The 26,884-nt window shown below is 37.4% G+C and overlaps 1 protein-coding gene across 2 annotated transcripts in view; it reads left to right on the top strand.

Annotated features, from left to right (window-relative positions):
• The window catches only part of LOC139168128 (NACHT, LRR and PYD domains-containing protein 1b allele 2-like), a 37,852-nt gene extending 13,087 nt beyond the window's left edge, over nucleotides 1-24,765 (top strand). Inside the window, exons 5-16 of one of the 2 annotated variants that reach the window (XM_070753536.1) lie at nucleotides 1,240-1,287; nucleotides 1,507-1,551; nucleotides 1,644-1,687; nucleotides 1,797-1,846; nucleotides 2,911-3,128; nucleotides 3,211-3,461; nucleotides 6,064-6,195; nucleotides 6,434-6,572; nucleotides 8,035-8,088; nucleotides 11,006-11,083; nucleotides 20,746-21,018; nucleotides 22,478-24,765. In XM_070753536.1, coding sequence (XP_070609637.1) covers nucleotides 1,240-1,287; nucleotides 1,507-1,551; nucleotides 1,644-1,687; nucleotides 1,797-1,846; nucleotides 2,911-3,128; nucleotides 3,211-3,461; nucleotides 6,064-6,195; nucleotides 6,434-6,572; nucleotides 8,035-8,088; nucleotides 11,006-11,083; nucleotides 20,746-21,018; nucleotides 22,478-22,497 — 1,352 coding nt within the window. In that variant the 3' untranslated portion in view covers nucleotides 22,498-24,765. Of the gene's footprint in view, nucleotides 1-1,239; nucleotides 1,288-1,506; nucleotides 1,552-1,643; nucleotides 1,688-1,796; nucleotides 1,847-2,910; nucleotides 3,129-3,210; nucleotides 3,462-6,063; nucleotides 6,196-6,433; nucleotides 6,573-8,034; nucleotides 8,089-11,005; nucleotides 11,084-18,489; nucleotides 18,615-20,745; nucleotides 21,019-22,477 lie in introns of those variants that run through there. The other variant, XM_070753535.1, reaches the window with a different exon arrangement.
• Nucleotides 24,766-26,884: the final 2,119 nt, after the last annotated feature.

Genomic DNA, 26,884 nt, shown 5'->3' with positions numbered 1-26,884 from the left:
TCTAACAAACAAAGTCAATGGGGGAAGCCAAATTTGTTTTAACAATTCAAATAACTGTAGTGATTTGCTTAACAACTATGTCAACAAAGGATATAAAATGGGGCACAACCCACTTAACATCTGTCTTGCTTAAAAATTTGGAGCTTAATTGTGATCATAAGTCAAGGATTGCTTGATTTTTGATCATATGTTGCTTGCTTTATTTATCTTGTCTACGTAAACATTTATTTTCTATTTTTCTCCACTGTTGACTAATGTTCAGTACACTCTTTAGGTCCCTGCTGTTTCATTGTTTCACATTTTTTCATTTCTCTTTAATTTGCATTCCCTTCGGTAGTACTTTACAATTCATAGGAACATGTTACTTAAAACCCTAATTGATTTTTTTCCTGATAGTTTCGTCATGAAAATCTAGTAATAATCAAATGATATGGAATGTATGATCTGAATGATTTTGGGAAAGATTTTTGAGGGATTTAAGAATAATTAACTGGAGTGGTCAGTGGTGAATGTCAATCTTTTCTCTAATAACAGACCTCACATATAGATTAAAATTCTAAATTGTTATCAGCTGCATTTTGGGGAATGGCCAAAACCTATAATTAGTAATAAGAGTTGTCATTATCATCTTTAATATTTATAATAACCTGGAAAACTGATTGTATAGAACATAAAACTCTGTTAGGGAAAATCAAAGATCCTTGTAATTCAATATCTTGTTTCTATTAACAGTCTTATGCTTTTAGCAAACTTACAAAATAGTAACTTTGCTGATGAGTAAGCAGTCATTACCAACAGCTGTGAAAATCTATCACAATGTTAGTTTCTCTTTGTAACTGGCTTAATATGATAGTTCTCACATGACAGCCTGGCAAGCTGTAGTTCCAGTGTGATTATACTTTGTGAGAATAAGTACATTCTGTTACCCTAAAATGATATGAAAATATTGAATTTGTAGAATATTATTTTACCAGGCATTTTGGCAAATAAAGCACAGACAGTTAATTAAAGTAAAATACCTGGGGCTTGGCGGGAGGGGGAGAGAATCTAAAAGGTAAAAGCATTTATTAAAAAGAATCGGATATGATTCATCAAATGGCAGGAGTGATTCACCTGTTATATTTTGATAATGATTTTAAAAATCCTACCTGATTCAGTGTATGATTTACATTATTATTATTATTATTATTATCATTATTATTATTATCATTATTATTATTATTATTATTAATTTTACAGTTGAAGAATCAGAAGAGAAAGAGCTACAACTGTATTGCAGTAAATCAGGTACATTGTATATTTCACAATGTTGCCCAGAATTTTGGAAGATGGAGCACAGGCAATGAATAAAAGTTAATTAATTCATTACATGGGGTTGGGAGACCTAAAAGGAGAAGGCACTTATATGAACTTGCTATGACCTCAAAGGACAGGAGTCATTCAAATGTTATGTTTTGATAACAATTTAAAAAATTGTATCTGATGTATTATTTATTTTTTTTACAGTTGAACAACCAGAAGAAAAACAGTTGCAGAATAATGGTGTATCCGGTATATACCCTTAGAAGATTGTATATTTTGAAATGTTAAAAGTGTTTTAATCTTTTTAAATAATCTAATTTTGTTTTATTGTTCTGTTTTAGAAGTTAATATCCAGCATTGCTGTAAACACTGCATAATCCAAAAAGTAGGTTTGGAAATTTCAAATTTTCTTAAATGTTAATTCATAAATATCAATTAATTCATTAATTATTGATATTTCAATAATTTATTTTTCTTTTCTTTTAAATATAAAGAAGCAACATGAACAAGTCACTCCCAGAAGACTTCTGAAAGGACAGTTTTGGTAGCTATTATCTATTATTATTATTATTATTATTATTATTATTATTATTATTATTATAACTAGAAACATTTATGGAATTATTTTCTTTTTTATGCTTATCTATATCATTATGTAAGTGCAAATTTATATACACATGCTATCAATTAGTAGAGGACGTGGGACAATCTGTTGGTGATTCTACATATTCACTTCATTCCTCAAGTATTTCTAGGAGATAGAAAAATGAAGTAAAGTTATAGGTTGTTAATTATAAAGTCAAGAACATGCAAAAATTGCTATATATACCGTGTTATTCTAGAATACTGTTTTAGGTGTTACATGTATGTATGTATGCATGTAACATATTTTTGCTGTTAATGAAAATGAAGGGAGACTAGTATAGATCTATTTCAAGCTATTTTGCTCTCATCAGCTAGCCATTCCCTTCCCGGGATTTGAATCTGGGCAGTCTGCCTAGTCTGCTTTAACCTCTAGGTCACAGGTTCTGCTCCTTGTCTCAGCTTGTACCAGGAAAGAGTTGTATATTTTTTTCTCTGTCAAATCACCCTGGTATACACAAATATGGGAGGGAGCATATTGCTTCCTTTTTCCTGTTGGCCTATCCAGGCTAAGACAAGGAGGAGAACCTGTGGCCTAGAGGTAAGGGTATGGCTAGCTGAGGAGAGCAAAATAAGCTTGAAATAGATACCTTTCTTTTCATTATGAGCAAAAATATGTGTGTGTACACACACACACTCTCACACACACGTCTATAATTACGATATGTTAATAGGTAACAAAAAATTGTTAAGAGGTTTTGCACTGAAAAATAACATTTGTTACTTTCATCCTTTTTGTATTGTCAAGAAATTGTTTGCATAAAAATTTAAAAACATTTTTAATCAGCATATTATTTTAGACACAAAAACTAACAATAGACTGTCTTAATGCTCATAGGTGGAAGAGTTATGCTAGAACCAATATTAAATCATGTATTTTAAATATTTATATGGAAAGATTAAAAAAACCCACAGATATCATTTGAGAATATTACAGATTGAGAATTCTTTTGTATGTAATTTTAGCTTGAAGCTGGATGGTGAAGGAACTTTTGAATGTACAGTGACGGGGTTAATTTTTGAAGTAACCAGATCTGTTACCATTGAATATTCAGTTTTGTCTTGGACCAAATATGCTGCTTATGTTAAAGAACCTTGGATTGTCGTGGGCCCTATATTTGATATCAAATGTTCCTCTTCCGCTCTTACTTCAATTCAGTTTCCACACACCCTCTGCCTGAATGGTAAGATTCATTGTAAATATTATATATTTATGTATTGTGGCACATTCTTTAGAAATTCTAACATTTTGGAATTTGTGTGCAGATCATTTGTCTGAGAAGGCCTTCAAAGTATTCCATTTCAAAAAGAATGGTCCAGAATTTGAAGGCTCCATTGATCATTCAACCACACATGTCAAGTGGCATGTGAGCTCACTATCTCCAGTTGGACCAGTAATTGAGGGATATGATCCAGTGTATTATCATGGGGTAGTCATTTTATATAAAGTTATCAACAATCATCCTTCCTTGAAATTCCGTGTTTATATAGCTACAAATAACAATTCATTTATAAAGGTAAGATCAACTTTTTTTTCTTTTTTCTGGAAAAATAAACTCTTCATCTTTATAAAGGCAGAAGCTGTGACTGCAAAGTTGCTTCTAATGGATACTTAATAAAAAGTTCTAAGAAAATGATTAGGTTTGGCTCCTTTGCTATTGTAACTAAAAGTCAGTGGGTTTAAGTTCACCCAACCTAGAATCAGTTGGGTGACATTCAGGAGACTGAGATGCCATTCTGCGTGCGTGCAGGAGCAAAAAACCTCACTGAAACACAGATGCACCTGCGTCTCTGTGCATGATTCTGCTACCTGCATAGGTGCAGTAGCAGGATTGCGCTGTATTCCACTAGCACTCAGAGCCACGGGGGTGAGCACACATCACCATTCCACCTTAGCAGCCCACCTCTGTGTACATATATTTTATATGAAGCTATTTTATTTTATTTATTGGCTCCTTTGCCATTGTAATTTAAAAAGTCAGTGGGTTTAAGTTCACCCAACCTGGATCAGCTGGGTGACATTCAGAAGATTGAAATGCCATTTGAATGTCAGTTTCTGCTTTACTGCTTCTCATTATTTTATTGTATCAAATTGAATAATGTACATATATTTTATTTTAACTTATTTATTTTATTTGCTTTATTGTACTTTTAAAGATTTTGTTTGTGACCTAAAATAAAATAAAACAGTGAGAAATCTTGCCAAACAAAGGCTAGGCAGATAGCTAAATTAAATGCTATGTTTATATACCAGGTTTTGTTTTGTTTTTGGTATCAAGTTTTTAAACATACATATTTTGTGGACAGTACATTGATTGGGTCAGGTCTTTTTTATACTACATTAACAATAATAATATAAATAGTATATGGAATTCTAATCTTCCAACTTCAAATAAGTGAAGTCTTATTTGATATTCGTGTTAACATTTTTCATTTAATTCATTTAAGCGTAAATAACGTTTCTTTGCAATCTGTGTTTGTTATTCCTTAGTGGATGTTATCATTCAATATTTTAAAAATCACTCATTATTCCACCATAACATCAATATTCCAAATATATAGGATTACTAATAACACCAAATTATTAACAATATTCAATCCATCATGGGAGTGTATCTCCCAGTTGTCCAAATTTTAAAGTTCCTTCTCCTCTCTTTTCTTCTGATCTTTTCTTCTTTTGCCTCTTAAAATATTCTGTTAAGTAACATTAATAGTCTAAGTCCAAATTAGGCCACTAAATTCTTCCAGTCTTTCCAATCTATAATCCAATAGTCAATTTTAATAAGATTTAGTTATTTGCAAATTCGTTCCTTTTGTAACTCTTCAAATGTAAATGGAAAAAACTCGCCACTGTTGTCAAGTTTTCACACCAAGGGGCTGCCCGATGTACAATACTGTGCATTTTAACTCTTCTCCTCCCCCCCTCCACCTCAGCCGTCCTGCTTCTTTAAATAAAAGCTCCGTTTCTTTCCCAGCCTTCCGATCCCATCCCTTTAATTCTTGGAGCGTTGGTACGCTCCAATTGAAGCCGAGCCTTACTGCCACCTGCCGCCGCCACAGCGAGCACAGCAAAGCCCCCTGCTTTCCGCCCCGTTGCCCCTGTGGGTTCTGGGGTAAGTAAAACCAGGAATGAAGGAAGGAGGAGGAGGAGGAAGGAAGGAAAGAAAGAAAGGGAGCATCTCTACTTTGCGTAAATTCGACTTTTGTGGGCGGTCTCGGAACGCAACCCCAGCGAAAATTTAGGGAATACTGTACTGCAGTTATAATATTGCAATATTGCTCTTTCTCCAGTAGATGGCTCTCTTATTGGATTACAGTATTGGATAAATTCAAGAGGTTTAGAAATTCAGATAAACAAATAGCTTCTCCCTAAAATCACTTTCAAATTATTTGAGCTTTTTTTCACACTGTCTGTATTTTTATAGCTTCTCTTGGGTCTTTTCTGCCTTTTTGTTTCCTTTGTGCCCCCCCGCCCCCCCCGGTGTTTCAATTCATTACTATTTTAAGCTTTCTTTTTGTATTCTTGTTATTGTAAGTCATTAAGGTAAAAGTTGGTAAAAATCTCACCACCCAATTTCAATGTCCTGTCCATTCTCTGCTTCTGCACAATCTTGGTTCCTGATTGTTGCGACTGTGGGCCGCCAGCAATAACGGCTGGGACTGCTGCCATTCAGAGAGAACTTGCTTCGTACTGAATGAGGAACTTGTGGATTACTCATGTTCAGCGAAGTGCATCTCCTTCCTTCGCCATCCCTACAAGACAGTCTCCTGGCAGTGGTTGCCAGCTGGATTTTTGCAGGGCTCAGGGGAACCTGCTATTTTTCAGCTATTCTCACCACAGTTGCAATCAGAAGTCATTTATATACCAGTTCTGTATTTTGCACATTTCTAAGATTCCTAAGATCAAAACTAGGAAAGTACAATTTCTTTCTAACAAAACAAATGGGAGCCAGAACACTAATGAGGATATAATATAATGAATGAATTTAAAACATTGGGAAGGTAGGCTAACTTAACTCCATTTTAGATTGAAATAAGTTGATAAACTATATGTCTAATATGTCTATTATTATTCTTCCATTTCTTGATATGAATAAAAAGCTTTGCTTTAACTTGTAGGATATATCCAAAACTGTAAGACGATCTCTTAATAAATTCATTAAAATTGAAAAACCTCCTTGTCATAAATTATTGCAAAATGGAAAGAAATACAGATTAACTAGTGATCCAGAAGCTGACATAACACCTGAGGTATGTTTCCCATTGTTTGATAATTGGTTTGTCAACATAGGTAAACTTTGTGAAACATGATAATATCATCGTTTGAACTCCCAAATATAGGACTATTGTTATTTTAAGTGAGTTCTAGTCTTTGGTATGATAATAGTATATACAGCAAAATGTTTTATTCATTCATAATGAAGAGTACTTTAAAGAAGTATTTTGTCACAGTAAACAGACTTTTTAATATTTCAATATCCTTTTCTAGGAAATTCAGTTTGGAGATGATTCCACCCTGGCAGAGAAACCTTTCTTTGAGGTATATTTAGAACAGCCAATGGAACTTATGCTATCTTTGGTGGATTTGGAGTCTGAAGAAGTTGTGTGGAAGGCAAAGCTCAGAGAATGTAAGTATATATTGAGCACAATCCAGTGCAGCATACATGTATCTAGAATTTTTTATTAAACATTTAATAATGAATTGCAATTAACAAATTTGCCTACAATGAACATTTGTGCATTTTATGTTATTTTGGGTTTGATTTATTTTTCTAAATAAAATTAGCTTCTAATTCTAAAGCCCTTACAAAAAAAATCTACAAAATGAACAGAAATATTGTTATTTAAGGCAACAATACAATATGTCTGCATTATGCTAGATCTACAGTCTTATGTGATCACAAAATTATATTTTGGTCCTATGGATTATTTTAATATGTTTGGCTTGGCCTTTGTAGAAATTGCAAATATAAACACGTATTTATTTGAATGTAATATTATTTTCTTTCTAATTTTATATAAAATTATCATTGTAGAGCATAATTCTTCTCTGAATTTTGGAATGTGCAGAAAAATCAGCAATGAAAGCCACAAAACTCATTTGCTTGAGTTTATTGGAGAAGGAGCAGAAGAGAAAATCAAGCGGTTCCCCCCCCCCCCCACTACTTCCATAGAAAACAGTTTCTTCTGTTCCTTTTCCAGTTCCCTTCATATGCCTTACAACTCAAGCAAATTGACTTTCTTATGATCTTGCTTATATCTCTAAAAAAGCTCAGGTTCATTGCATTTATCAAAGTTTTCTGGCATCCATGATATTGTCGGTACTGCAGCAAAGTTACTCTACATTTCTTCTTTTCTGCAATGGTTGAAGAAAAATTTAATGTATTCTTAGGAAACATAAGAAACATTCTGTATTTGGGGCTTTTCCTTTTCAATCATATGCAGGCAATGGTCAGCTGCAAAAATTTTAACAACCGGTTCTTTGCCCTAATGATTGGGTGGGTTGGCTGGGTGGGCATGGCCAACTCAGTGTCACTTACGTGGAGGGGCGCTTCAACTTGCCCACCCTGTCATGACCCCCGCAGATGCTGCAATGGTTGTAAGTGTGAAAAATAGTCATGTCACTTCTTTCAGTGTAAGTCTAGAATTACCTGTACAAAAATGCAAAAAGCTTCTTTGCTTGCAAAAAGCTGCCCTAAATACCAGTCATTAGATTAAAAATGTTCTCTGAACTCAGAAAATTAACATCCAGTTTGGGAGAACTGGTGCGAACCAGTAGCAGCCCACCTCTGGATACAAGGCAGTTGATCCTAGATAATGAGACCTTTCTGTTTTAACTAGGTATTTGTGACTAATAGGAAACTCAACATTTATGTATATTTGCTTGATTAGTTTCTGCTTTATGAAATTCATTGAAGATTTGGCCTATACACTTTAAAAACCTATAAAATAAACTTACTTGTACAGTAAATGTCCGTTTGACCTATATTGTTTATATCATCCTTTAATTATGTCATCTTTTAATTAGTATTGCAAATTACTTTACCAGGTGCTTTAATTTTCTTTTTCTTTTCTTTTTTGCATTGGTAGCGGATTGGACTCTACATAACCAGAATGATAATGAGCAGGAAAAATCTCTTAACTGTAAGTGTTTGAAACAAATCTGCTTAAAATCTGTTTTGTACAGCATATATTTACATTCACTCTTCTGTGACTTCTCAAAGGCAGCATTCATGTGTCTTTCCAACTATAAACATTTGGAAAAATTGTGGCCATCTATTACTGCTGAAGCACAATACAGTAGAACCCCGACTTACGAATTTAATTGGTGCGGGAAGGAGGCTCGTAAGTCGGAAAGCTCGTATGATGAAACATTGTTTCCCATAGGAGGAAACAATGGAAAAGCGATTAATGCGTGCAACAAAAAAAAAACCCCCCGCAAAAAACCGCTGCCGCCCGGCTGTCACCTTTTAAAACAGCCCGGGGGCTGTTTTAAAAGGTGACAGCTGGGCGGGGGAGGGGGGCTTCCCAGCAGCCAGCTTCCAAGCAAAGGGGGGAAAGGAGCGGGCGGGGGAAAGGGGGCAAACCCCACCGGAGGAGCCCGGACTCGCTCGCCACAAGCTCGGCGGCTGGAAGAAGGGCTTAGAACCGCTCAGCAGCGGCAGCAAGCAGACTTTTTAGCCTCGGCAGCAATGGGTGGCGCTGGCGACAGCAGCAAACAAGCAGCAGCCGGCAAACCAGACGAGCAGGTGCCCCGCGCGCAGCACTAGACAAAATGTGGGCGCGTGCGCGCTCGGTGGAAGGCAGAGGGCGTGAGGAGGAGGAGGGGGGGCGAAAGCTGACGCAAGGAGAAAGCGGAGGGGGTGGGGGTGGCGGGGAGGCATAAGAAGAGAGGAACCCCCCTCCCCGCACTCACATTCTCTGACTAGCTAGAGGCGCGTGTCGGTGTGATTGCGACTCCCCTCCCGTGGCTGCTGTTGAGGCGGTAGCGGCATCCGCCTCCGATGCGCGGCTCTCTCTCTCCATTCTTCTCTTTCCCCCTCTCGGGCTCCGAATGCGGCGGCGGGAAGAGGAAACGAGGCGCAAGGCAGCGCGTCTGCAGGAACGGGTGGTGGGGCGCCGTTGTTGTCCTCACGGCGCAAAGCCACACAGTCCCGGATCGCTTGCTTCCCCGGCCAGCAAGCCGGCTGCCTGGGAAAGCAGCGCATTTGAAAAACGCTTTCCCAGGCAGCCGACTTGCTGGCTGGGAAAGCAAGCGATCCGGGACTGTGTGGCTTTGCGCCGTGAGGACAACAACGGCGCCCCACCACCCGTTCCTGCAGACGCGCTGCCTTGCGCCTCGTTTCCTCTTCCCGCTGCCGCATTCGGAGCCCGAGAGGGAAAGAGAAGAATGGAGAGCCGCGCGCCGGAGGCGGACGCCGCTGCCGCCTCAACAGCAGCCACGGGAGGGGAGTCGCTGGAGCTGCCCCCGGACTTTCCACCAAGCCCAATGCCGCCAGCCCACATGCCCGCCTCTCCCCGCGGCGGCGGTAGTGCTGCCCAGCGCTCCGGCGTTGTCCGGGCTTCTCCCGCCACGCGCAGCCCAGCAGCTCGCTCCGGCTGGCGGCGGCGGAGGAAGGCGAATGCGGCTTGGATGCTGGGAGGGGGGCGGAACGTCTTTGGCCACTTAGCTCTTCCTCCGAAAGGAAAGCGTGGAGGCTGCCTCTCTCCTCCCATATTCCGCCCCCCTCCCAGCTTCCAAGCCGCATTTGCCTTCCTCCGCCGCCGCCAACATCCAGCTCTTCCTCCGCTTCTTGCTTCTCTACAAAATGACAGCCGGGCGGAGCCTGGTGGCAGCGGAAGGAACGCTCGTACCCCGAATTTGGGCTCGTAAGTAGAATCAAAATATCTCCCCTCCTAGCTCGCATCTCGAAATACTCGTATATAGAGCAACTCTTATGTCGAGGTTCTACTGTAATGCCTTTGCAAACCTTGTGTTCTATCTAAGACAAAATATAATCAAGTTACTGTCTGCGGCCCCCTTAATGTTTCATTAAAGGTGTAGTAAGCAGTAAATTGAAATAATTAAGCCACAGTATGAAGGTTTAGGAGAAAAGATGGTGATCACCACTTAAAATTGGACAGAAAAGCATATTGGAGATTAAAACGTAACCCCATACTAATTTTTATAAAGACATATCATTTTTATAGTATCGTTCCTACCCACGTTCAAAGACAGAGCCCTTTATACATACAATACCCATCAACTATAAGTATGACATACCGTATTTAAAAGAAACAACCCACTACAAATAGACCATTGCACCAAAATATCTTCCCCTAAAGCCTGATATACTGAAATTTGCAGATGAAGCAACGGTGATTGGACTGACTGGACTGATTCAAGACAATGAATCTGCATATAGATGGGAGGTTGAATAACTAGTCTTGTGGTGCAACTGGAACAATCTTGAACTAAATACATTCAAAACTGTAGAAATGGTGGTAGATTTTAGGAGAAATCTTCCTATAATACCACCTCTTACAACACAAACAATATCAACAGTACAGACCTTCGAGTTTCTAGGTTCCATCATATCTCAAAATGGACACCTAACATCAAAAATGTCATCAAAAAAGCACAACAAAAAATGTTCTTTCTGCACCAAGTGCCCTGAGTTACAGTCCCAAGGGTTGTGTGCTTTAATATCATCCTGGCTTATGTACCTAGAACCTCTGCTTTAATTTTAGGGAGCTTAAAGGACCATCCTTTTTTTTATGCTGACATGATTGAAGCCTACCATCATTCAGGGCATCACAGGTTCCCCATCCCTAGATTTAGTAGTGTTCCTGCTAAATAGTACTTGACATTTCTTCAGATATTGGCTGATTTTCAGTCCCTCTAGCTGCAGTTCTCATTGCCTGAAAACGCTACTTTGAAACTTGTTTATTGTGGATAGGTACATGTGATTAAGAGCAAAGAAAAGTTTTACTTAAGGATCTTGGGATTGTAAATATGTTTAGAAAGCATGAAAGACTATACATTATGATTCCTGGTTTTTTTTTGCCTTTTCTGCTTTAGGTGTTGGGAAACGAAAAGCTACCACCAAACTTAAAAATGAACTTTGCTGTAAGCGACAAAAACTGGCAGACATCACAGGTAAATATTTTATGTACTTTTGTTTAAAAATGTGGCTTTTAGTTTTTCCATAGTGTGAAATTTTAAATAAGAATTAATTATCTGAACTATGGAAATGTAATGTTGAATTTCTGTGCAAGCATTCTTAGTCCATTTTTATGAAATATTAATGTATTTGTAAATATCCACAAGAGGGAGATCTTAGATTTCTATTACTTCTATACTTTTAAATGAGTTATAGCAAAGGTTGCTAACTTGTGGTCCATGGACCACTGGTGGTCTGTGAGAAAACTTTGGTGGTCTGTGGAAAAATATTGCCCCCTGGGCGAGATATGGCCGAGAGCAATTAATTCATCTGTCCTGGTGCTTCTTGACCTCAGCGGCTTTCAATACCATCGACCATGGTATCCTTCTGCGCCGGCTGGAGGGGATGGGAGTGGTAGGCACTGTTCTGCAGTGGTTCTGCTCCTACCTCTCTGGTTGGTCGCAGTTGGTGTTAGTGGGAGATCAGAGGTCGACATCTAGGTCTCTCCCCTGTGGGGTGCCTCAGGGGTCGGTCCTCTCCTCCCTGCTATTTAATAGCTACATGAAACTGCTGGATGAGATTATCCAAGGGCATGGGGTGAGGTATCATCAGTACCCGGATGATACCCAGCTGTACATCTCCACCCCATGTCCAGTTGGCGAAGCAGTGGAAGTGATGTGCCGGTGCCTAGAGGCGGTTGGGGTCTGTATGAGTGTCAACAGGCTCAAACTCAACCCTGACAAGACGGAGTGACTGTGGGTTTTGCCTCCCAAGGACAATTCCATCTGTCCGTCCATTACCCTGGGGGGGGGGATTATGGACCCCTTCAGAGAAAGTCCACAACTTGGGTGTCCTCCTCGATCCACAGCTAACATTAGAGAACCATCTTTCAGCTGTGGCGAGGAGGGCATTTGCCCAGGTTCGCCTGGTGCACTAGTTGCGGCCCTATTTGGACCGGGAATCACTGTTCACAGTCACTCATGCCTCATCACTTCGAGGTTCGACTATTGCAACGCTCTCTACATGGGGCTAACTTTGAAGAGTGTTCGGAAACTTCAGATAATGCAGAACGCGGCTGCGAGAGCTATTGTAGGGCTACCTAGATTTGCCCACGTCTCTCCAACACTCTGTGGCCTACATTGGCTCCCGATCAGTTTTCAGTCACAATTCAAAGTGTTGCTAATGACCTATAAAGCCCTACATGGCATCGGACCAGAATACCTCCAGAACCGTTTTCTGCCGCACAAATCCCAGCGACCAATTAGGTCCCACAGAGTTCGGTCCCGCCGACTAAACAATGTCGGTTGGCGGGCCCCAGGGGGAGAGCCTTCTCTGTGGCAGCCCCAGCCCTCTGGAATCAACTTCCCCCAGATATTAGAACTTCCCCCACTCTCCTTGCCTTTCTTAAATTGCTAAAGACCCACCTATGTCACCAGGCATGGGGGAACTAAGATACCCCCAGGCATATATAGTTTATGCATGGAATGATTGTGTTTTTAAATGTTTTTTAATATTAGATTTGTTATACTGTGTTATTTTGTTGTGAGCCACTCCGAGTCTACGGAGAGGGGCGGCATACAAATCCAATAAATTAATTAAATTTAATTAAATTAATTAAATTAAATTATTAAATTAAATTAAAGGAAAGGAAAGGAAAGGAAAGCTACAAATCTGGAATATGGCACTGACTTTCCCAACAACATCAGCCAGCCACCATAAAATAAGCTTCAATTATTTTGTAATAATTACACTACCTTTAATGATTTTGTTACAATTAAGTAACCTTTAAAGATTTTGTTATGATTAAATAAGCATTTATTATTTTGTTATAATTAAATAAGCATTTATAATTTTGGTATGTTAAATACGTACATTTCATATTAATAAAATAGAAGTTCTCCGATTATTATTTTACAAATGTAGTTATCTTAAAAAAAATCATATTAGTGGTCTGCAAGACTAAAAATATGAATTTGGTCGACTGTGGGATTTAAAAGTATGATCTTGGTTGTCCATGAGATCCAAAAGATTGGGGACCTCTTTTGAGTAAAGACAACTTTCATTTACTAAAATTCTAATTAAGATATTAGTTATATTTCCTTCTCATTGATAATTATTTATGCTGTTACCAACATTAGCCATAGAAGGCATCTCTACTCTCTTACATGTTACAAGCAATTTTGTTTGGGTGTGCTTATGTGTGTCTACTCTCTCTCCCCAGAGAAACAATTCATTTATTTAAGAAAGTTTATGTGACAAACAAACTCACTCTCAATGACTCCAGATGGCTTACAAGGATAAAAGCCCAGTATAAAAACAGTCAAAAAATTAATAGCACCTGTTACCTACATGTTTAGCTTTTTAAAATAATTTTATTAAATATTCTCATTCAATAGTAAAAACTGATAAAAACTAAAAAGAAGGAGAAAAAAATGAGTAGAAAGGATAAAATGTGCAAAGGAAAAAAATACAAAACAAAGAATATAGTGAAGGGGGGGAAGAAATACCGTATATACTCGAGTATAAGCCGAGTTTTTGGGCTGAAAAACACAGCCTCGGCTTATACTCGGGTCATTGACAAAGTCACCACACGAGGGCGCCATTGCTTGAGCCAGAGCGAGGAGGCACCAGCTTTTGTCCCCTCTTGCACGCCGTAGTTCCTCTCCCTAGCTCAAGCAAAGAAGGCAGCCATTTGCAATGGTGAGTCGGATTAAAAAGGCCCCCTGCTGTCAGATTCTCCTCCCCCTCCTTTGAAAGGATTTAACCTGTTTAAAAAATGGTATTTTGTGGTAGTTGCTGTCCTTGCTTGGATAGGATCTAATAATGTGTTATGAGGCAGAGCTAGACAGGAATTCTTTTTCTATCTGTCTATCTTTCTATCTATCTATTTTTCTATCTATCTATTTTTCTATCTATCTATCTATCTATCTATCTATCTATCTGTATCTATTTCTTTCTATCTATCTATCTATCTATCTATCTATCTATCTATTTTTCTATCTGTCTGTCTGTCTATCTTTCTATCTATATCTATCTATCTATCTATCTATCTATCTATCATCTATCTGTATCTATTTCTATCTATTTTTCTATCTAACTATTTTTCTTTCTATCTATCTATCTATCTATCTATCTATCTATCTATCTGTATCTATTTCTATCTATCTATCTATCTATCTATCTATCTATCTATCTATTTTTCTATCTGTCTGTCTGTCTGTCTATCTATCTTTCTATATCTATCTATCTATCTATCTATCTATCTATTTCTATCTATCTATCTATCTATCTATCTATCTATCTATCTATCTATCTATTTGGTTTTCTATGCTGATAACCTCACAGCAGCTAATGCTGAAACTCTTCTTTGGATACACTTATTTGTTTGTTTGTTTGTTTGTTTATTTATTTAATTGGATTTGTATGCAATCCCTCTCCAAGGACTCAGGGTGGCTCACAGCATATATAAAAACAGAACAATAATGTAAATCCAATTAATGATGAGAAGGAATCCAGTTTTGAAGGATTTTAACTCTTAGGTTTTAGCTTCCTGATCGAGCTACTTTTTTTACTTTTTAATTTATTGTTAATATTGTTAATTTGTTTACCCTCTTTTAAATTTACAGAGCTAGTTTACTGGTTTTCTTTAAAATAAATATTCTAAAACATGTCTCAATTAATGTAATTTTATTGTTTTCCATTTTTATAAGTTACCAGTAGCCACTGCATTTTCTAACCTCGGCTTATACTCGGGTCAATACGTTTTCCCAGTTTTTGTGGCAAAAATTGGTGCCTCGGCTTATACTCGGGTCGGCTTATACTCGAGTATATACAGTATATAAAGAATTGATTTTCAACCCTCATCATAACAAGTGCTGTGTTTCCCCATAAATAAGACTGTGATTCTTCTGGTATACCTTCTAATGGTATTCCTCGAGGATAGCTCTTAACCTCCATGCATAGAAATCTATCCATAGAAGCAAACATTGCTTTCAAGATTGCTGTTAGTCCATTTTTTTCAAAATTATCCTTCAGCATTTTCAATGTTACAATATTTTGTATGTATAAAATATAAGTACATATTGTATATATTCCATATACAATATTTTGCATCACTCTGTATTTATGTTTATCTTTATACCTAAACCTGCTATCTTGTTCATATTTGACACACACACACACACACATACGAAAAAACCACACACACAAATACACACATCTCCTTTAAACTAAAACCTTTGGTTCCCTCTAGTGTCCAATTTCTAAATTTGTTTATCTCATTTATATTTAAAGCAAGTCAACTTTCTCACAAATATATTCTTAAAATTTCAACTTTCTCACAAATATATTCTTAAAATTTATTCCAAAATATTATTCTAAATTTATCTGGTTCCTTAATCTATTTATAACTTTCTAAAATCAAAGTTGACTCTTTCACCATGGTCATTGGCTCCGCTTTTCACATTCTTCCTTTGGCCATTTCTTCTTCTGGAAATCTTGTAATAGATATCTGTCTATTTGGGCCTAATTAAGTGTATATATATGTGTTTCCTACGAATAATGGTCATGTAAGTTTTTTGCATTCCCTTATGGTGAGCTTATTATTTTTATGTATATCTGTGCTTTAAGAAATAAGAGTGAATACTGTGTGGGTTATAGGACTTGGAAGATGCTAGAAGATTCTTAGCATGGTGTGGTCTAAAGCAGTGTTTCCTAACCTTGGCAACTTGAAGATACTTGGACTTCAACTTTTCTGGTTCTCTTAAGGCACGGTCCATTAGGGCAGGGTTTCTCAACCTTGGCAATTTGAATATATTTGGACTTCAACTCCCAGAATTCCCCAGCCAGCGAAGTCCAGATATCTTCAAGTTGCCAAGGTTGGGAAACACTGATCTAAAGTGCTGCATAAGTTCCCCTACCAAATGGATCTATTGGGATTTTTTATTCTGTATACCCCAGTCTGATCCATCCCATTTTTAAACTCAAATATTACTTTTGCTGTTTCCTTCCGTGCACGAAATTTAGTTTTGTATTATGCGTTTTTCAGAGTGTTATCTTGCTGATAGATAAACAGGCAGGCTCCTGGACCCCTTTATATAACTCCTTTCCAACATTCTGCGTTTTTGAAAAGAAATTTACAATTTTGAAATCTTTTTTAACATCCAATGAGAAATGTATTGCATGAAAATCAATTGGGTGACCTTGGACTAGTCACACTTTCTCAGGTCTAGGAAGAAACCAATGGCAAACCTAGAAAACTGAAGTGACTAGTCTGATTAGTTAAGATTAACTTGAGGGAGCAAGACTAGTCTGATTAGTTAAGACTAACTTGAGAGAGCAAGACTAGTCTGATTAGTTAAGACTAACTTGAGAGATCAAGACTAGTCTGATTAGTTAAGACTAACTTGAGAGAGCAAGACTAGTCTGATTAGTTAAGACTAACTTGAGGGAGCAAGACTAGTCTGATTAGTTAAGACTAACTTGAGGGAGCAAGACTAGTCTGATTAGTTAAGACTAACTTGAGGGAGCAAGACTAGTCTGATTAGTTAAGACTAACTTGAGGGAGCAAGACTAGTCTGATTAGTTAAGACTAACTTGAGGGAGCAAGACTAGTCTGATTAGTTAAGACTAACTTGAGAGAGCAAGAAAAGGCTAGAGATTTGCATATTTTTATTTTATTACTATCATAGGACCAGCACTACCAAGAAAACAGTATACATTCAATCTTTAAAGGAAAAGGAATAAAATGGATTATATTTTAAAGATGAATTAATTGTTAGGATAACAACATTGGTCCCTGACTGACTGCACTGAGTAATCAGAACTTTAGGAGGTAATAAACTGACATTGGGGCACAAAACATATTTATTCATGTATTTGTAGAATAATTTATAACTAATTTGTAACTGCCTACTTCATGGTGGCTTACAATAAGAAAGAAGAAAAATAGAAATAATAACAATCTGGTTCATATTGACTTTAAAGTAGTTTATTTGTGTAATTGACAAACCATCCAGAGTAAAATAATATATAATTGAAGGATAATATAAAATAAATAAAATGAAGTGGAATTTCAAAAAAGGGTAAACTGAACATGACCAGCACATGTGAAACTTTTTTAGTTCATATAAGCAACTTTGGACGCAAACTGTTAGACTAGGTTTCACTGAAACCAATAAACAGAAAAGTGAGCAGTTATTGCCATTAATCTTGAAAGAAGTTTAATAAAGTTCCTTCAAATCTTGATAAACTTTTACCTTCAACTGACTATTTGGGAAATGTCCCAATTGAATCAACAAGAGAGATTAACATTTTATCAATAACCACCAGAATCCAGGTTGTAATCTCCACAGATGTCTGGCCTAACTAAGAGCTACATTTGGGTGCTTGGAATAATTTAGTATAATCACAATAAATTAAACTATGCTTGCTCCTGGGGAGGAAAGCTATGACAAATTTAAACACCATACTAAAAAGCAGAAACATTACCTTGTCAACTAAAGTGCAGGGTGCTTTAGTCAAAGCTATTGTTTTGCCAGTTGCAATGTATGGCTGTGAAAGTTGGATCATAAGAAAGGCTGAACGCTAAAGAATTGAGGCCTTTGAACTATGGTGATGTAGAAGACTCCTGCAAGTCCTTTGGACTGCAAGACGATCAAACTGGTCAGTCCTAGAAAAGATCAACCCTAACTGCTTTTAGAAGGTCAGATCCTGAAGATGAAACTGAAATACTGGGGCACCTGATAAGAAGGAAGGACTCATTGGAGAAGAGCCTAACGCTGGGAAAGATTAAGGACAAAAGAATAAAGGGACAACAGAGAATGAGGTGGCTGGGTTAAATGGATTCCAGGGAAAGGTAGACGACTGGAAGGCCTGGAAGAACATTGTCTATGGGATTGTGATAGGTTGGACACAACTTTGCAACTAACCACAACAATAATAACAACCTTGTACTATGTACAGCTGTAGGATAAGAACAGGCATAGCTGGGAGGGCAGAATTAAGTGTGTTATCAATTTAGAGACTTTACATTCCCAAAAAGAAGCCAAGTTTAACTCTTCCAGAATTCTGCTGATCCTTATCTGGTGACAATTCAGCGTTGAACTTTAGTGCATATAGGCTTTTAGAAATTCTCTGTGTGCAACTTAATGGGTGGTGCTGATTCTTTTCACTTGATAACAGAAAAGTAAAGTTAAGTTTGAACATTAAAGTTATAACACAAAGTTAATGCTGGCTGTGTGATGAAATCTCAGAGTGGTAGAGGCAATTGCATATGGCAATTGCACACGCTACAATCTTGGATCATGAAAAATTATTCTGATATTTACAACATTCCACTGTCTATTAATATGTCATCTGTATTTAATCAGTCATGTGACAAACTTCACAATCTTTGTTTTAGAGCAATTTATATTCACCCAGACTACTAATATGACTTATGTCTATGAAAACACAATATTTGCATAAAGCAAAAAAAGAGGGTCTTTACCAGGCAACTTTACAAGGAGATAATGCTGCTGTGAAAAGGCAAGATTAAATGATTTATATAGATGTTAAATAATCATGGAACTAACAAATAACCTTGCTCAATGCATTTTTATTATGGATCCTGTCTGACAGTTTGTCTCTAAAACTGGAATGGGTTTCACAACACAAATTATCTGTTAATGAAAGGAATTGCCTGACAATACTAATTTCATGCAGCAAGATTCACACATATCTTAACAACAAATCAAATGTGGAAATGACTTGAAATCTATCAAAGTAATGTACTGTCTTGGAAATTGATTTTCCTTTTCGGACTCAGTGGGGTAGGACCAAAATCTGACTGCGTTTTCTCTGAAGCTTGCTTGCTTATCTACTAAAATGTTACGTTACTGCAGTGATATTCCATAATATTTCTGGCTTGGTGACCAATGGGGGGTGGGGCAGAGGGGATGGTTTCATTCGAGTGTGCAAAACCTGTGCAAATGGAACTGCTTGCACAAATGTACTTGCCTGCAGCATGCGCAGTCCGGTTTTGAATGGGCCACAGCACGGTAGTGGGCCACCTCTGGGGGTTAGGAACCCTTGCATCACTGAATTTAATCTTGAGATTTCAGCAATAGATTTTTAATAAAATTTGTTTTTGAATATTTCCCTAATAGCTTGATCACATCTCCTCATCCTTAATATAAATAATGATGATTAAATCCCAGTTTTGGTTATGACTGTAGCATGATCTTTGGCAGTAAAATGTGGTAAATAGAAAAGTCTACCATTCATATGTCTGCTTTAAGAATATCTCTATGAATCAAGTCATTGCTAGGGGCTTTTCGAATGGACAAAGTTTAATCCATTCAGGAATCTTCTCACTGTAAGCAATGGTCAATCTTTAGCAGTTTCCAAGTCAAATACAAACTTAGATAGGAGAAACAATGACTGCAAAGGGAACTTAGAATAATTTAAAATGATTTGGCTTCTTCTTTTGCTAGGCAACTCCGAAACAATTCCCAAATAAGGCTCTTTGTTTGACTATCTAAATTAACTCCTGCCAACCAGACTTCTTCCTCTCCCTTCTCAATTTTTATTTATTCTTTTAAACTGGATCGTTATAAATAAAATCAGAGAAGGAAAATAGATAGAATACCTGCATATCTAGTATATGATTTGCAAGTTTGAGCAGATGTGAGAGATATTCTTCTTATCAAGCCATTGGGGGGAGGGGGGTGTTAGATAGAGAGATATGATGTAGAAGCTAAATTATTGATTTGTTTTGGACTTTGATTTGTCAAAGGGAAAAAAAAGAACCCAATTGATGTAAGACTTAGCACCTCCGAAATTTAGAAAAGTTCTCTTTATAACTCATATTTGAATTGGTTTTAGGAAAATAGCAGAATTAAACCTCACAACTACTTGTAGGTGACATTAGTGACATTAGTGCAGAGCAGGTCTCTAGTGACATTTATATATAATTTGCTGGAGATCCCAGTGGCATTTTCTTTGCTTGGCCTGCCTTTGCCAATGTTTGGATTGGCCTTGAGTGAAAAGCTTAGAAAACACAAATTGATTTGGATGCCTGAAAACAAAACTCCATCAAACCTTTTTTCCCATAAAGAGAAGGCAAACATTCTATATTCTAGCAGAGAGGGGTGGGGGAGAGGAAGAGCAAGGGAGAGGAAAAGGGGGAGAGAAAGAGAGGGGGAGGGAGAGACAGAGAGAGATTATGATCCTTGGTTTATTTATGGAGGTTCTGATGGGCTGCTGTGGATCAATTGTTAGGTACCCTGCTGCTCTGGTGGAGATTTTAAAGTCCTGGGCTTATTCCATGACATGTTTTTCCCCTTGGATTTATCTTTATTTCCTTGTCAATTACAATAATATCTTAGCATTGGAAATAATATGCAAGTTAAAAAAGAACAGCACAGCTCAGTCAGATTTTCAACTAAGTTATCACAGTCAGTCTTGATGCAGCATTGAGTCCAGCTAACTAGCTACTACCGGTAAATGCGTCTACTGTCAGGGTATATGGGAAAGACCCACATAGGTATCTACATGTACTCCAATCTTCCATACAAATCATAGTGCCATTTTTTTACCCCCCACTGCAGGGTTCTGTAGCGTATACAAAGTAAAAGTAATGACTATTTATAACCGATTTCTGCTTTTGTGTGTTTAGATGGAACAAACAGTAATCACTTGTTAACAGATCATCAGCTGATGGTTCTCGCAATGAAAATGGGTAAAGACTGGAAAGTTATTGGTATTGGGTGTCTGAAATTGACGTTGCAAGATATCGAACAAATTGAAGCAAAAGAAGAAGATGTTAATATGTACAAGTGTATGATGCTGCGGAAGTGGAGAGATTCTGAACAGAATAATGGAACAGCTCATAATTTATATAAATGCCTCGATGGTCAAGTATCTCATGAGCTTCTAGAACTCCTGAAAGGTACCTTTGTATCCTATGTAATCAGACATTTGTGAGGTTGTGGATTTTGTTGTTATTTCTTATAAATGCAGAATTGGGACCCAGCATAAGAAATTTGACCCTACAGGATATACGGTATTGTCGTATTAGTGCCCAACTTCTTCATGTTGATACAAAGAGCTATTCACTTTTAAGACTTTGTGAATTCATTTATTTAATTTTTCCACATTGCAAACATATTACTCTTGGATGTTTAGAATGAAACTATTATTGAAGTAAAAAATAAATTCTAAGATCCTCCAATATAAAATTAAAAAAACCATCAATACATCAGCCTTATTTCAGTTACTATAGACTTCTAGAACAATTGTCCAAAAGGCCACTATTGGAGGGGAGAGCCTATTATTAACCAGGAAACTCCTAATGTGATTTCATCCACCATTAAACAATAGTGATTTGCCTCATTTCCCCTCCTCATTTGGTAGTGGGGGACCAAAAGCAGTTACTTGGGATTCATGAGTTGCAAAGCCTAATTCTAGCTGTAGAGGACAGTCCTGAAGATATTTTGGTGTCAAGTTGAATAGTACTTTATAGATTAAAGCCATCAGTTTAAATTTCACTGAAAACAAATAGGAAGCTTACCCAGGGCCTGAAGCATATGAATATAGGAATATGTAGTTCGGGTAGAGGGGGGTTGCTAAGGTAGAACGGTGCCGTGTGCTCGTCCCCGTGGCTCTGAGTGTTAGCAGAGTCCAGCGCAATTCTGCTATTGCACCCGTGGTGCGCCTGCGTGTCTGCGCGATTTCGCTACCTGCCCAGGTGCAGTAGTGTCATTGCACTGGACTCCGCTAGCACTCAGAGCCATGGGGGTGAGCACACGTCACCGTTCCACCTTAGCAGCCCACTTCTAAGTTGGGGTAGAAATATAGCCTGGTAAAATATTCAAAATTATTAGAAGCTTCTGAATGTCCCACCTTCCTTGCTTAACTCCAGAGTCATAAAAGGCTCTTTTGTTCTATTTGTTACTGATATTTATAACTTGCTACATCTTTTATACTGTTGATTAACAGGAATGTTGCTGTAGAACAGCTTTCTCTCTCTTGAAAATGTCCAGTAATATGTCTCACAAGTCCAGTTTTTATAATCAACTCCTTCTGTAGATCTGTATGTAATCTTTCTTAGCAATTACAGTTGAGATCGTAAACTTGGTAGTCAAGTAAAGTATTTGTTAAGTGAAACTGTGACTATACTTATATATGAGCTTGCTTCAGCTTTATTTTGCTTTGCAGAACTGTAAGGGACCAAATACACAAATTGCTATAACTGCACATGGTTGCTAAACAAGGTAGTAGAGCTATACGCATTTTAAGAATGATTTCAAAGTAGCAGAGCTCACATGGGAATCTTTTGATGCATACACAGTCGTATTTGTTTAAATTCCAAGTATTGCCTAATTTTATTGCTTTTATCTTTTTTCCAGGTTTTTTGCAGCAAACGTGAGTTCATATGGAGCCGATTTCTAACAGAAATATTGGGAATATTCTTTTGTAAATTTTCCAAAAAAGGAATTTTGTTGTGAACTTAGCAACACTTTAAAACTAAGAAAAGAAAACAATGGGCCAATTATTGAAACTCAGGATTAAATATGGTTTGGGAAGGAAGCACAGTGAGTGGAATCATGAACTTCTGCAAAGGCATTTCCCCCCATGTTTTTACTCACAGGTTCCCAGAGACATTTGCACAATCAACAATTCCTTCATACCCAGGAGAACTGGTGCTTTCCCAAAATGTTTTCAGTTTTTGTTTGTTTGTTTGTATGAGGTGAGCCTTTCCCCCACACATACATATGAAAATCATCAACCTGGCATAGTGTTGTAAAGGCAGTTTCTAACTCTACATGCCCCAAAATAGAAACATTCAAACTTTACAGATAGCCTCAAATGTTCTCACCCTAAATTCTATCCCTATTGAAGCATTCAGACTTTTTCTGGCCACCATGCTTAGAAATGAAATTTCTGGTGCCTTGAGATATTTGGTTTCAGTTAGTGTAATAAACCAAATTCGGGGTTCCTTAGAAGTTTATTAGGAATTCCTCAGTGAAACAACTAATAATGAAATATTTGTTTCTTGGAAGATATTATTACTGTTCTTCTGCAAAATACAACTGAAGGTCATGTTGGATGAGTTTTACTTTTTCTGTGGTATTTAAGTCACCCCTGGACTTTGTTGTATAGTTTTATTTAGCAGGCTGGCAAAATGTTTAGAAATCCCCTGCTATTTTATTCAAAAGTATATTAAAACTTCAACAATTTCCGTGAAGAAAAGCAGATTTTCAGAGGGGTTGTCTGTAGAATGATACAAATTTGCATAAATAATTCCTGTTTTAAATGGCAGTTTTGTTTTAGTATGAGGTGAGAAGCATTGATGAAATCCAATTGTCGAAATACAAGAAATATTTAGCCATGATTTCTCCTTAGAATTTTAGCTGGTTCCTCGTTTCATAATTTTGTGAGCGCCTTATGTACTCTTAACAGAGCGATGCCATGCTAAACACAGTCAAATTGAAATTCACCCCATGTTCAAGGAGACAAACACTTGAGCCTGGACTAAAAGAAAAACAATTTGCTTAAAGAGCTAAAAACAAGGTATAAGTAAACTCTGATCCAACACAAAATCAGTCTTTTTAAATCTACATTTTAAATCTTCATTTCTATTTCAACTCTCATTTTCCAGCGACTTCTCTGATGATGTGGCTTAGGCAAGAAATTGAAGACCAGCAATGTGGTTTGAGGGCTAAATGACACTGTTTTTGTAAACCATATTGAAATATAAATGATGTAAAAAAACAACAACATAAAAATAATGCTCAGGGAAAAGGAATGGGAAATAACCCTGTTACTAGTTACCTCTTTTTAAATATGAGGAATGTCCTTGACCTATTTTTTACTTTTCCTACATGGCCAAGAATGTTTAAGTGATTATTGTTAGGGTAGCCAAAGCTGGACTGCAGAATTTCAGAAACTATTAAAATAATGTAAAGAGAAACAAAAGACAACACTAACTCTTTGTTGATATCTAGTGGTTGCTTGGATTTTTGCAGTCTAGATACAATAATCTTAACTCTTGGGCTATAATTGTACAGCACTATAATAACTTATTTTGGATATGCAAATATTTTCTATCATGCCTATATGCTTTTGTCATGTAACATTTTCAACAAAAACCAGGAATGCCAGAACTTGGCCTAGTGCATCATGTTGGAAACCCTAGGTATGTCTGAATGAAGATGAGGAATAAAAGTTATTTGAAAGTGCACTGTTTTGCACTCCACAATCCTCTACATTTGTACAAATAATTTTGTACAATTATGTGTGTATCAGTTTGCTATTTATTTAGGTATCTTTTCCCAAAAGTTTCCCCTATAATAGTGGATACATTTGGTGGTATAATTCATCACCCCCAGGAATGTAGTAAATCCACCTCTCAATGAAACTTTTCCCCTCAAAATTAACCCTGTAATGATAAAAGTATATTTTGCCATGTAAAACTGGTTCAAATTCTATAAAATACCTCAGGTTTTTTTTAAAAAAATCTTTTTTAAAAATGTAGCATTGGAATTAATTTTGGAACTGTAGATAGTATGTATTCCCTGGTCCCTAAATGTTATGTTTCTTGTGATGATGTAAAATAAATTCATTGGTATCATGTTGGTTTAAATAGATTGTATTTTATATTTCTTTTATAATTCATTAAAATTAAATACATGTACATGGCAGTATGAAGTCTTATTTATATTGAAGGAGTCTAAATTGAGCAGTCTACTCTGTTTTGCAGTTTCTTTCCTTAAAAATAAACCTTCTCTTTCTGTCTTGTTTTTTGGATGCTTGAGAATTTTTTTGGAATTACTCATTATAGCACTTTGGTGAAGTGGTGAAATCCAATTTTTTTTACTGCCGGTTCTCTGGCCGTAGCTTGGTGGGCGTGGCAGGGGAAGGATACTGCAAAATCGCCATCCCACTCCAGGGTAAGGATACTGAAAATTCCTGGGGAAAGAATATTGCAAAATCTCCATTGCCATCCCACTCTGGGGCCAACTGGAGGTGGTATTTGTCAGTTCTCCAAACTACTCAAAATTTCCTCTACCAGTTCTCCAGAACCTGTCAAAACCTGCTGTATTTTACCCTGCTTTGGAGTTTATTTGAAAACAAACATAACTTTGTTTAGGTTATTGACCAATAAAAGTAGTCTCAATATAAGGAAGAACACAAAACAACCGGTATATTCTATTTGCAACCATTTGTGGGCAAAGCTTACACATAATGTAGCAAAATATTGCTACTTTTAGAGATATAAATTTAACTTGATTATTTAACAGATGAATAAAGCTATCAGAGCCCCCCCTGAATTTTAAATAAAATGGGTAATCAACAGGTAACGTAAATCCCTGTAGAACTTGCAATATAGAAGAACAGGGGGTATGGTTTTTATCATGGTATTTATATCACATGGACAATTTTGGATTTCATATGGAGCTTTGCTATATTTTCCTTCCTGGATAAGATTTGTGTTATTATTGGAGATAACGAAGGGATTACTTAATTATTTAACATTTAATCTTAATCTTGTTGTCTTTTACTCTTTTAATATTACAGCCTTTTACATTTCCCTATCAGAGAAACTTACATCCTGTTCTTGTTGCAGAAATACTGCAAAAATCATCTAGTCTAACCTCTATTATCCTAGGGGTGTACAACCTTAAAATACTCAAAAAGCCATTTGGATCTGTTTCCCACAGAAAACAAAACACCAGGAGCCACAAAAGCTGGGTGAGCATGACCAACTCAACATCATTCACTCCCACCCAGTCAAATGATCCCAGAGCCAAGCCTACGCAATGTTTTCTATGGGAAACAGGTATCTCTCTGTCTGTGTCTCTCGCTCTCCCTTTCTCTCCCATCCCTCCCCCCCTCTCCATCCCTCCCTCCCTCCCTCTCTCATCTCTTTCTCCCTCTCTTTCCCTTCTTTTCTCCCTTTCTCTTTCTTATCTGTCTCTCCCTCCATCATTCTACAATGTCTATTGTAGGAGCATTAATTGCAGCATATGTTAGTCTATCTATCCAATAGCTTTTTTTTGAGGGTGTTTATTTTCCCCAAAGGCTTTCTTGGTGTTTATTCTGAAAATGTGTCACTTATCATCCAAGAAGCTTCTTCAGTTCTAACTGGAGAGAATGGAAGGATTTATATTCTTTGCAACCATCCGGTCATTAGTATTCTGAGAGTTGGTCAATCGAGAATCATTAAGGCCACAAGGGGGGTTTATTCAGAAGTCACCTGAATCAGAATATAAATGGATGTGGAACTTTCTTAGGCCTTCTGAAAGGACCATGTAAACAGGAGACAGGTGGTGTATCCCTGATGTTGTATCTCCCCCTTTGTTGATGGAAGGCTATTCATTTTTAACAAAGAATATAAATCCCTCCAACTCCCACCCATCTGTAAGAACTGAAGAAGCTTCTTGGATGAGAAATGAAATGTTTCCAAAGAAAACACCAAGAAAGTCCAGGTGCTTTTGGGAAAAACATTTTTAAGACAACCTTGACATGAATGGTTGAGAATCTCCATAGACATATGTTGTGATTCCGTCTGAGGCTCCTCAGGGAACGGCTGAACCTCTGCCGGCTCCATGCTCAGAGGGGGAGGAGGAGGAACAGGAGGAGGAGGAGGAGGCCCAGGCAGACGGGGAGGAGGAATATCAGGCCGAGGGAGAGGGAAAACAGCCTGAGTCCCCCGGGGTGGAGCTCTCCCCAGCAAGCAGCCTGGAGTCCTTAGATGAAAATGCACAAGCCATCATCGATCTCAGGCAGAGAAGAGCAGCACAACGAAGGGG

This window comes from Erythrolamprus reginae, chromosome 5, assembly GCF_031021105.1.
Source record: "Erythrolamprus reginae isolate rEryReg1 chromosome 5, rEryReg1.hap1, whole genome shotgun sequence".
Classification (NCBI taxonomy): Eukaryota; Metazoa; Chordata; class Lepidosauria; order Squamata; family Dipsadidae; genus Erythrolamprus; species Erythrolamprus reginae.
The sequence above is the reverse complement of the archived record's forward strand: the minus strand, read 5'-3'. Positions and strand labels throughout refer to the sequence as shown.